Below are 12,306 nucleotides of genomic sequence, written 5' to 3'. Positions count from 1 at the left end.
GCTAAGCACTGTAGGTAAGAAAAATAATGATCAGAATGATTCTATGTGCCCTTAAGGCAAATAGATTCCCCAAAAAATTGTCTTGATTTTCCTGCAAAATGAGATAAAAAGAGAAAAGTCAAAGATAATTGAATTTTTAAATTGAGGTTTCTAGAACATGAATATGAAATTATTGATTCCTAAGCATGATAAAAGTTTCTGCATATAGAATACATTTTAAAAGCAGAAAATTTGATAGATAAATTTGGTCCACTGAAATTTACTGTTCACACAAAAGGTAGTAAAAATAAAAGGCTATCAGTTGGAATTCGAGCATAAAAGCTTTAATGTCAGAGTGCCATCGTTTCCTCCCTTTTTGATAGACCTACAAAAGCCAAGTTTATTCATTCTTTTTCCTTTTTAAAGTCATTCTTGATTTTGGGTGATAAATCACAAAGACATTTCTGACTTGGGATCATTTCTGGAAAACATAAATATCATATCTATAAGGTAGCTGTCTACTACAAAAGGATGCAAAAATGTATGCTCAGTTGCTCAGTCGTGCCTGACTCTGGCCCTGCGGACTGCAGCCCTCCAGGCTCCTCTGTTCATGGGATTCTCTGGGCAAGCATACTGGAGTGGGTTTCCATTTCCTTCTCCAGGGGATCTTCCTGACCCAGGGATCCAACTAGTGTCTCCTGCATTGGCAGGCAGATTCTTTACCACTAGCGTCACCTGGGAATCCCGCATGGAAAAATAGTCTTTTCTAAGAGGAAAAAAATGAGTCTTCAATTTCCATTAGGTGAAATAGAAATGGAAAGGTCCACGATTCTAGAGGCCATATGATCCATAGCTCTGACCAGTTCTTGACCAGAACTGTAAGTATGGTTTATATTTTTAGATTGCTACCAATCTGAAATATCTATTAATTTAACTGTAAAAGTAATTGATTTGCTCTTTAATTAATGACTTGAGTACTTCCATCATTGGTTATCAGAAACTGAGTGAGTAGGCATAAATGTAATTCTTGCTTAACTGAAGAAAAAAGGAGCAATTCTCAAAAGAATGAATCTGAACTAGACAGCTGGCAGACAGGACTAAACCAGACGGCATATTAAAAAGAAAGATAGAAAGAAAAAGGAAACAGCATATCTACCCTCTAAACCCTTTCTCATTCAAGAAACTAAATACAATTACACTTCCTGAACACAGTCTTATGCTTGAGAATCTGAGCTAAAACAGGGTACTATTGTTCCCTGTGCTATGTGCTGTGCTCAGTCACTCTCTGTGACCCCATGGACTGTAGGCCCCCAGGCTTCTCTGTCCATGGGTTTTCCAGGCAGAGTACTGCAGTGGGTTGCCACTTTCTTCTCCAGGGGATTTCTTCCCGACCCAGGGATAGAAACCGCACCTTCTGCATTGGCAGGTAGATTGCTTACCTCTATGTTATTGTTCCCTTCATGCCGTTATTGCTAAGGAACGGGACATGAACGTGAGTGTGCGTCAAAAGAAGTGAATTTGTACCAAATTTGTAGTTTTGTACCAAAGAAACTATGAGAGTTGGATTTTGCTAAATGGAACCCTCATTTATGGGGCTAGAAATTGAATACAGGTTTTAATGTTCTGATCAATGATTTCTTTTTTTGGCCATGCCCCATACCACGTGGCATCCTTGTTCCCAGACCACGGATCTAACCCAAGTTCCCTGCACTGGAATCTCAGTCTTAACCACTGGATGACCAGGGAAGTCCCCTTTGATGAACTACTTTTAAAAGTCTACGCTCTACAAGTATTTCTCCAGTGTCACCATACTAGTAGATAACAGGTGAACTAAACTTTCTTTCTATAGATGAACAATTTATAGGAATATAAAACAAAACTAAGTCCTAATTAGTTTTTTACTCCTAGTTAGTTTCCTAACACACTGAAACCATACTCACAGAAAACTAGTCAATCTAATCACACTAGGACCACAGCCTTGTCTAACTCAATGAAACTAAGCCATGCCAGTGGGGCAACCCAGGATGGGTGGGTCATGGTGGAGAGATCTGGCAGAATGTGGTCCACTGGAGAAGGGAATGGCAAACCACTTCAGTATTCTTGCCTTGAGAACCCCATGAACAGTATGAAAAGGCAAAATGATAGGATACTGAAAGAGAAACTCCCCAGGTCAGTAGGTACCCAATATGCTACTGGAGATCAGTGGAGAAATAACTCCAGAAAGAATGAAGGGATGGAGCCAAAGCAAAAACAATACCCAGCTGTGGATGTGACTGGTGATAGAAGCAAGGTCCGATGCTGTAAAGAACAATATTGCATAGGAACCTGGAATGTCAGGTCCATGAATCAAGGCAAATTGGAAGTGGTCAAACAAGAGATGGCGAGAGTAAACATCGACATTCTAGGAATCAGCGAACTGAAATGGACTGCAATGGGTGAATTTAACTCAGATGACCATTATATCTACTATTGCGGGCAGGAATCCCTCAGAAGAAATGGAGTGGCCATCATGGTCAACAAAAGAGTCTGAAATGCAGTACTTGGATGCAATCTCAAAAACGACAGAACAATCTCTGTTCGTGTCCAAGGCAAACCATTCAATATCACAGTAATCCAAGTCTATGCCCCAACCAGTAATGCTGAAGAAGCTGAAGTTGAACAGGTCTATGAAGACCTACAAGACCTTTTAGAACTAACACCCAAAAAAGATGTCCTTTTCATTATAGGGGACTGGAATGCAAAAGTAGGAAGTCAAGAAACACCTGGAGTAACAGGCAAATTTGGCCTTGGAATACGGAATGAAGCAGGGCAAAGACTGATAGAGTTTTGCCAAGAAAATGCACTGGTCATAACAAACACCCTCTTCCAACAACACAAGAGAAGACTCTATACATGGACATCACCAAATGGTCAACATCGAAATCAGATTGATTATATTCTTTGCAGCCAAAGATGGAGAAGCTCTATACAGTCAGCAAAAACAAGACCAGGAGCTGACTGTGGCTCAGACCATGAACTCCTTATTATCAAATTCAGACTTAAATTGAAGAAAGTAGGGAAAACCACTAGACCATTCAGGTATGACCTAAATCAAATCCCTTATGATTATACAGTGGAAGTGAGAAATAGATTTAAGGGCCTAGATCTGATAGATAGAGTGCCTGATGAACTATGGAATGAGGTTAGTGATATTGTACAGGAGACAGGGATCAAGACCATCCCCATGGAAAAGAAATGCAAAAAAGCAAAATGGCTGTCTGGGGAGGCCTGACAAATAGCTGTGAAAAGAAGAGAAGCAAAAAGCAAAGGAGAAAAGGAAAGATATAAACATCTGAATGCAGAGTTTCAAAAAATAGCAAGGAGAGATAAGAAAGCCTTCCTCAGTGATCAGTGCAAAGAAATAGAGGAAAACAACAGAATGGGAAAGACTAGGGATCTCTTCAAGAAAATCAGAGATACCAAAGGAACATTTCATTCAAAGATGAGCTCGATAAAGGACAGAAATGATATGGACTTAACAGAAGCAGAAGATATTAAGAAGAGATGGCAAGAATACACAGAAGAACTGTACACAAAAGATCTTCACGACCCAGATAATCACGATGGTGTGATCACTGACCTAGAGCCAGACATCCTGGAATGTGAAGTCAAGTGGGCCTTGGAAAGCATCACTATGAACCAAGCTAGTGGAGGTGATGGAATTCCAGTTGAGCTATTCCAAATCCTGAAACATGATGCTATGAAAGTGCTGCACTCAATATGCCAACAAATTTGGAAAACTCAGCAGTGGCCATGGGACTGGAAAAGGTCAGTTTTCATTCCAATCCCAAAGAAAGGCAATGCCAAAGAATGCTCAAACTACCGCACAATTGCACTCATCTCACACGCTAGTAAAGTAATGCTCAAAATTCTCCAAGCCAGGCTTCAGCAATATGTGAACCATGAACTTCCTGATGTTCAAGCTGGTTTTAGAAAAGGCAGAGGAACCAGAGATCAAATTGCCAACATCCGCTGGATCATGGAAAAAGCAAGAGAGTGCCAGAAAAACATCTATTTCTGCTTTATTGACTATGCCAAAGCCTTTGACGGTGTGCATCACAATAAACTGTGGAAAATTCTGAAAGAGATGGGAATACCACACCACCTGATCTGCCTCTTGAGAAATTTGTATGCAGGTCAGGAAGCAACAGTTAGAACTGGACATGGAACAACAGACTGGTTCCAAATAGGAAAAGGAGTTCGTCAAGGCTGTATATTGTCACCCTGTTTATTTACCTTACATGCAGAGTACATCATGAGAAACGCTGGACTGGAAGAAGCACAAGCTGGAATCAAGATTGCTGGGAGAAATATCAATAACCTCACATATGCAGATGACACCACCCTTATGGCAGAAAGTGAAGAGGAACTGAAAAGCTTCTTGATGAAAGTGAGAGTGGAGAGTGAAAAAGTTGGCTTAAAGCTCAACATTCAGAAAACGAAGATCATGGCATCCGGTCCCACCACTTCATGGGAAATAGATGGGGAAACAGTGGAAACAGTGTCAGACTTTATTTTTCTGGGCTCCAAAATCACTGCAGATGGTGACTGCAGCCATGAAATCAAAAGACACTTACTCCTTGGAAGGAAAGTTATGACCAACCTAGATGGCATATTCAAAAGCAGAGACATTACTTTGCCAACAAAGGTTCGTCTAGTCAAGGCTACGGTTTCTCCTGTGGTCATGTATGGATGTGAGAGTTGGACTGTGAAGAAAGCTGAGCACCAAAGAATTGATGCTTGCGAACTGTGGTGTTGGAGAAGACTCTTGAGAGTCCCTTGGACTGCAAGGAGATCCAACCAGTCCATTCTGAAGGAGATCAGCCCTGGGATATCTTTGGAAGGAATGATGCTAAAGCTGGAACTCCAGTACTTTGGCCACCTCATGCGAAGAGTTGACTCATTGGAAAAGACTCTGATGCTGGGAGGGATTGGGGGCAGGAGGAGAAGGGGATGACGGAGGATGAGATGGCTGGATAGCATCACTGACTCGATGGATGTGAGTCTGAGTGAACTCTGGGAGTTGATGATGGACAGGGAGGCCTGGCATGCCGTGATCGTGGGGTCGCAGAGTCGGACATGACTGAGCGACTGATCTGATCTGATCTGAAGTCCTAATTTCTTTTTTATACTCTCTAGGCTGGTTTCCTCTAGGGAGAGGAAGGTTTAGTATGGACCAAATTCATACCATCAAACCTGATGTGTGGAATTACTGGACAGTTGAAGTGTTTTGGCAAGGTAGAAGTAATTTTTGCCAACGTTAGCGAGGATGCTGCGGAGGACACACAGAAGAAATCCCAAAGGGTCAGAGTGCTGGGTCGCCTCATTCGTCTCATCTTAGGAGAAATTATAATTGCTAATGGTAACAAATTCGCCTGTCAGTGCAAGAGACACAGATCCGATCCCTGAGTCGGGAAATTCCCCTGGAGAAGAAAACAGCAACCCACTCCAGTATTCTTGCCTAGGAAATCCCATGGACAAAGCAGCCCAGAGGATGACAGTGCATGGGATCACAAAAGAGTCAGACACGACTTAGTGACTAAACACCAACAACAAAGTGAATAAGCTCTAAAGTAAAAAGAAAAAGAAAAAAGCTTCACATTCGCCAATGTGATTATAACAAAGAAAACAGACAGGAGATACTCAAGAGGCTAAAATCTTAAATCTGCCTCTGAGCTGTCTCAATCAAATTATACATCTTTTTTCTTTTTTTGCAAAAGAAGGAAAGAGTGGCTTTATTTCTTTGCCAGGCAAAAGGCTACAGCCTCAAGAATTGTTCCCTTCAAATTATAAATCTTTTGATCTTCAGTGTACCTGTTTCTGTTTTGATCTCACCAGGCTGGAGAGGAATACTAGAAATAACAACTGTCAGAAACATAATATGGTCACTATGTCCTCCAAACTTTTGTTTTAAATAATAAAACAATGTAGCTACATACTGACTTGTGATTTTTTTTTACTCTCCACACTGACTTAAATTTAAAGTAATAATGGAAAACTAAAAGTTACAACAGAAAGAAATATTTAAAAACAAGCATATTCGGGTTTCCCTGGTGGCTCAAATGGTAAAGAATGTGCCTGCAGTGTGGGAGACCCAGGTTCGATCCCTGGGTTGGAAAGATCCCTTGGAGAAGGAAATGGTGACTCATAGCAGTATTCTTGCCTGGAGAAGTCCATGGATAGAGGAGGCTGGTGGGCTACAGTCCATGGGGTCACAAAGAGTCAGTCACAACTGAGTGATAAACACACATATTTGGAAAAAGGGCCAGTAGAATAAAGGTCTAAAAACTCTCCTACTACTAAAGTCAGCATTAGTCAACTAAACAGTGAGACTGACTCACATCACATCTGCAGGGTGTTCTCTTTAGCAATGACAACAGTACAACAGCAAAAATAATCTGTAAGTTATCTAGGCATTATCAAATCCACCGACCAGAGGCCATCTTCTGACATGTGAACCTTGCTTTGGGCCAAACTTTTAGAGAAAGGAAATTTAAGAGTAAGGCATAAATCTGGAGTACTGCCTGGGTCAGAAGACACCTGAATACTTAAGTTTATATTCCAAGAGACTATGAAAAAGGATTGCTGGTAATAGTGACAAGTAATAATGAGAGGTAATGTCAGTGTTTCTATTTATTCTAGAGAAGGAGAACTGACAGCTGTAATTCCAATACTTATATGACACATAATCATATATGGACACATACAGAAAATATATACAGTGCACATACACACATATACAAACATATATTCAGTGTAAGCATGAAAGCAATATTTTAAAAAAACTCACAAAGGTAAATTGGCTCAAATAATATTTCCCCTAAGATCATCTTCCTGGAATTGTATAATTGTGAAAACCTCATTACTTATTACTCTGAAAAACAGTACAAATACCTCAAACTCAAATGTCTAGACAAGCTGGCCTAGAATCAAAATTTTAAAGTCAACTAAAAATCTCAAATATGCTTTCAAATTTGTTTTTGTATTTCTAATAATGAAGAACAGAACAATGAAGAAAAGTACTTAAACCTTTCCTAAGTATCAGAAGCTAAACTGGCCAGAAGCAAGTATAAAGGATTTTAGGTTGGAAACAGAAAATACTTGAGTGGGGGGAAAAAAAGTGTAAAATCCAACTTTTTAAAAGAACATAACTGATTAAAAACTTTAATATCTACTTAAATCTAAAGTATGTGATTGCTGTTAATAGGAAATAAGCTGCTTGTATTTCAAGATATTTTATTACAGGATAATAATCACTCTTAATTATAAAGCTGTCACGTTAAACCAAAAGCACCAAATCAGAAAAAGGCTGTGATTTCACCACCGGTACCTTCCCTGGGAGCTTTGGAATTTTCCTGTTACACTGAGAAAATTTAACAAAACCATGCACCACTTCCACCACAGAGACAAAGGTAATTACTCCACTAATCCATAATATTTTATTAAAGTGTGAGGTCACAAAACAAGGATCTATTTATATTCAAGGACAATCCTGAAGGTAAGAATTGGCGAAAAAAATTCTTAGCTTTCAAAGAGAAAACAGTTCCTTTTCAATCTTCTTCAAAGAACATAAGAAAGATGCAGCTTTTGGAGCCCAGCTTTTGGCAATTCAACTTGATGGCATTCTCAACAGACACAAGGATGAAGATGTGCAAAAATGCATTCATGTGAAAGACAGATGTCAAGTCGGGGCCACTTACTCAGCCCTTTATTTAAAGAGGCCAGATTCATTTTTATTTTTTAAAGGACAAAAATTCAACTCAGATTGTTTAATGTTCATCAATAAATGTGACGGCTTTTTATGAAGGCTGACAAACCAGCAGAATAAATTTTCCTGCCTGGAGGTCAAATATCAACTAACCATCTTGGCCACGTAGAAAAAATAACAAAGTAAGACATACATGTGGGCACACACAGAATAGGTACCTTCAGCTGATTGTTGAAAATATCAATCTCCTGTAATTTTGACCTAGTTTCTTTCTCCACTTCATCCAGTTGGTCTCGTAGCTGCTGCCGAGCCAGTTCTTTCGCTTCTAAGGCTCTTTTGAGTGTGAGAAGTGAATCCCCTGTTTTAGAAAAACATGGTGAGATAAGAAAAACAAACTGGCAGTGAGGAAAACGGCTTTTCAGGTTCTCATTTCTTGCCTGTGAGGAAGGAAAATGTCAACTTTAAAAAGAAAACACCTACTGTGCAAACTGTTTTGCTGAACTTGTTTCAATTGGTCATTGAGTATCTGTTTTTCTGGAATAAGTCTTCCAAGCATTTGCTGGGACTCCTAGGAGAGAAAGAGAATGCAGCAATGAATGGTGGAGAAAACTACCATGTTTAGATCCAAAGTCCGGGCAGGCAGAGGTCAATTTTCTGCTCTTTCAAAGATTCTCCTAACCTCATCCCAAATCGACTACAGTGAAACTGCATTTAATCACTAGTCAGGGTTGTTGTTGTTTTCTTGCCAAAAAATTAATTGTTTGCCAAATGCTTTTCACTGAAATAAAGTTTAAATAAGACAGTTATAGCTCCCTTGATATTTCTTACATTTTTATTGACTTACTGCCTATTTATAAGCTTTTAAAAGTGAACCACAAGTACAACTCAGCAGAGAAAAGGGAAAGGAATGATCTCTCAAATTGCACTAGGATCAAATACAAATGCAGTTACCCTGATATTTGTAAACTGACTCAGTAGTTTAACCAGGAACTGTTCTGTCAGGAACTTTGATCCTTAATAGGGCTGAACTGAGGGTGACCACACACCTGAAGTCAGAAACAGAATTCAAACCAGGACTTTAATAATTAGAATCTTAGCTGCAATATGTGGCTCCACCACTGAGGATAAAGCCACAGTTTTAAACAGCTGCACAGAAATCTTGAATCGACTATTTTTTAACCGACATAGATAAAAGCTAAACCATATTGTACAGGACTGTGAGGCATTTTCATGGGTGACTTGAGAATCAACTGTATTTGCCTAAGTTCAGCTTAAATTATTCAATGTAGTTTCTACATATATAAGAAAAAAGACAGCTTTTATAGGCTTTATTAAGGAATATTTGACTTTTGGGGCTTCCCGAGTGGCTCAGTGGTAAAGAATTTGCCTGCAATGCAAACCTAGGTTCGATCTCTAGGTTGGGAAGATCCCCTGGAGGAGGGTATGGCAGCTACTCAAGTATTCTTGCCTGGAGAATCCCATGGACAGAGGAGTCTGGAGGGCAACAGTCCATGAGGTCGCGAAGAGTCAGATATGACTGAAGTGACTTAGCATGCACGCACGCATGTATTTGACTTTCATTTTTACTCTGACTTAAGAAAAATAAATCTCTATGTATTAACTTTTCATTTGAAAAGTAAAAATGTCTTCATGAAAAATTTTCACCTGAGGCTAAAAACCAGTCCTTTCTGGAACAACCACCTTTAGATACCGACTGGCTTGTATGTAAGAAATCTTTGTGTACTATACATCCCAACCGTAGGGCGATACAGCTCAGTGGAGAACATTTGGAAGCATCTTCTCACATGAATAATTCACACAAACAAAAGTACTCTCCCCAATCCCATCAAATTTAGACAGAACAGAATACACAAATCAGAACATTTTCCCAAAAAAGCATAGCCAACTGGGCTCCTCCTCTTATTCGCCCCACTAAACCAAGGCCACGTCTCTGACCAATCCCCAATTTTCTTTCCTGAACCAGGGCAAACAAGGAAGTATCAAGATGAAGCCCGGCTCGAAATCACTGAGACACGAAATCTTAACCAGTGGACCACCGGGGAAGTCCCAACATTACTTCTAAATGTACAATCTAACTTTCTAAAAATAGGTCAAATCAGTATGAAGGGGTACTTGAATCATTTGCATAGCAAGAATCTGCTAATACTTATAAACAAAGAAAACCAATATATCATTGCCTACTATGTACCTGACTTTCTTCAAACCATGCATTATTTTTAACTTCACTGCTTTTTCAGGAACCTTGATTTGTATTTTATTTTCAATAACTAAACACACTAAGCATCAATCATAAACATATGTATGGATACACAGCATTCAGAGATAATAAATAAACCTATGGTTTTCGGTCCTAAATTTTCTAAGGGCATATTTTATGAAACTTCTCATTAATAGTTAGTGAAAGACACAGAGAGTTAACATAGAAAAGATCGTATTTGTGCATGCATTTTAAAATATTTTCAAATAATTTCTAGCAGTGAACTTCTGATACTATTTACATTATATGTCATATCCTAATATTTCAAATCTCAAATTAATTAGGATTTCTATGATAATGAGGAAGGACACTGAAGATATGAACAACACTAAGAACCAACTTGATCGACTTACATTTGGGGGACACCCTACTCAGCTTCAACAGAGTACATGGAACATTCACCAAGACAGATCACATGCTGAGCCATAACATAAGTCTCAATAAACTTAAAAGGATTAAAATCACACAGACTGTGCTCACAGATCATACCATAAATAAACCAGAAATCAATCAGACAGCTCAGAAAAAAGAAATTCAAGTATTTGGAAACTAAACTGCATAATTCTAAATAACCCTTCAAAGAAATGACAAAGGAAATCAAAAACAGGTTCTGAATGGAATGAATATAAAAATACAACATGTTAAAATTTGTGTAATATGGCTATGATGATGCTTGGAAGGTAATTTACAGCTTAACATGTTTATATATTATCAGAAATCAAGAAAGGTCCAAATTCAATAATCTAAGCTCTTCTTAATAGGCTAGATAGAAGCAAATTAAACCCAAAAGAAGTAAACGGAAGGAAATAATAAGGAGCCAAAGTAAATGAAATAGAAAACAGAGACACCATAGAGAAAAAAACAATAAAATAAAACTATTTATTTAAAAAACATCAATAAAGCCAATTAGTTCCCAGCTAGACTGTTGGAGAAAAGAGGGAGGTGGAAGAGAAGGGAGAGAACAAAGAGGAGAGGAGGAGTAGAAATGGGAGGTAAATGACACAAATTTTCAACATCAGGATGTAACATCACTACAGACGCTACAGACTTGCAAAGAATAAGAGAATATAGTAAACAATTTTATACAAATAAATTTGTTAACTTAGATGAAACAGACACATTCACTGAAAGATACAAATTATCAAAAGAGAATACAGCACAAATAGAAAACTGGAATAGCCCTGTATCTACTAAACAAATTTTGCAATTATAAATCCTACCACAATGAAATGTCCAGGTCATAAGGCTTCACTAGTGAATGCCACCAAAAATTTAAGCAAGAAACAGTAATCCCTCAGTATCCATGAAGTACTGGTTTCAGGACCTCCACAATAAAAAAACCCAAGGACGTTCAAGTTCCTTACATAGAATAGCTAAGTATGATTGGCACTCTGAATCCTAGGGTTGGTTGAATCTGCACAGGTGGACCAACTGCACTGAGACTGGAGTCTGATAACTATGAAAGGTGGCGAGACAAAGTTTTTAAGAAATATATAGGGTTTTAATTTTCCCTGGTGGGTCAGATGGTAAAGAATCTGCCTGTAATGCAGGAGACTCGGGTCCAATCCCTGGGTCAGGAAGATCCCCTGGAGAAGGGAATGGCTACCCACTCCATTATTCTTGCCCAGAGAATCCCATGGACAGAGGAGCACGATAGGCTACAGTCCATAGGGTCGCAAAGAGTTGGATGCAACTGAAAAACTAACACTTTCATACTTTCATACAGGATTTTAAGAGAGAAGCTGAAAGGGTTAGCTAGGGAGGCAGGGTGGTGTCAAGTTAAGAAGGAAAGTTTTGAAGTAACATAAACTGGGTTAAATTTGGATTCTTGTTGCCCAGCTAGAAACTGATTCTGAAACAGAATATTCCCTTCTAGAATCTTCACTTTCCCACTTATGAGAGTAATGATACTGCCCTTACTAGGGTATTGTGGAATTCTATTTAATATTCACATTAAGGTCTTCACATGCCAGGCCTTCAATAAACAGTAGCTACCACCACAGACAGTCTAACATCCAGTCCATCTGGATTCAGCAAGTCTAGGATCAAATTTCCATTCAAATATGCAGACACAAAGGGACTATCATACTATCCATTTTACATAAAGAACTTGAGCATCCATGGATTTTGGTATCCTCAGTTAGCTTGGAACCAGGGCACCATGGATATCAAGGGAGGACTACCATTTCATATAATTCTTAGAAAATAAAAAAGAATATACCTTATTTACTTCCTTATTACCCTGATACCAAAGGTAGATGAGGACATTATGAGAAATGAAACTAATATCCCCTATGAATTT

The 12,306-nt window shown here is 38.8% G+C and overlaps 1 protein-coding gene across 10 annotated transcripts in view; it reads right to left on the bottom strand.

The window, feature by feature from the left end:
- ITSN1 (intersectin 1) overlaps nucleotides 1–12,306 on the bottom strand; it is a 243,741-nt gene that overhangs the window by 107,832 nt on the left and 123,603 nt on the right. For all 10 annotated transcript variants that reach the window (XR_015168658.1, XR_015168659.1, XM_086413813.1 and 7 more), the window contains 2 exons: nucleotides 8,207–8,294; nucleotides 7,945–8,084 (listed from right to left, as the gene is read on the bottom strand). Coding sequence is in view for 8 of the 10 variants with exons in the window: in XM_086413813.1 (XP_086269939.1) it covers nucleotides 7,945–8,084; nucleotides 8,207–8,294 (228 nt within the window). In the remaining 2 variants the exon portion in view is untranslated. The remainder of the gene's footprint in view (nucleotides 1–7,944; nucleotides 8,085–8,206; nucleotides 8,295–12,306) is intronic.

This window comes from Bos grunniens, chromosome 1, assembly GCF_055505025.1.
Source record: "Bos grunniens cultivar Pamir isolate PY7600 chromosome 1, Bosgru_T2T1.0, whole genome shotgun sequence".
Lineage (NCBI taxonomy): Eukaryota > Metazoa > Chordata > Mammalia > Artiodactyla > Bovidae > Bos > Bos grunniens.
This window is presented reverse-complemented; position numbering and strand designations above follow the sequence as displayed.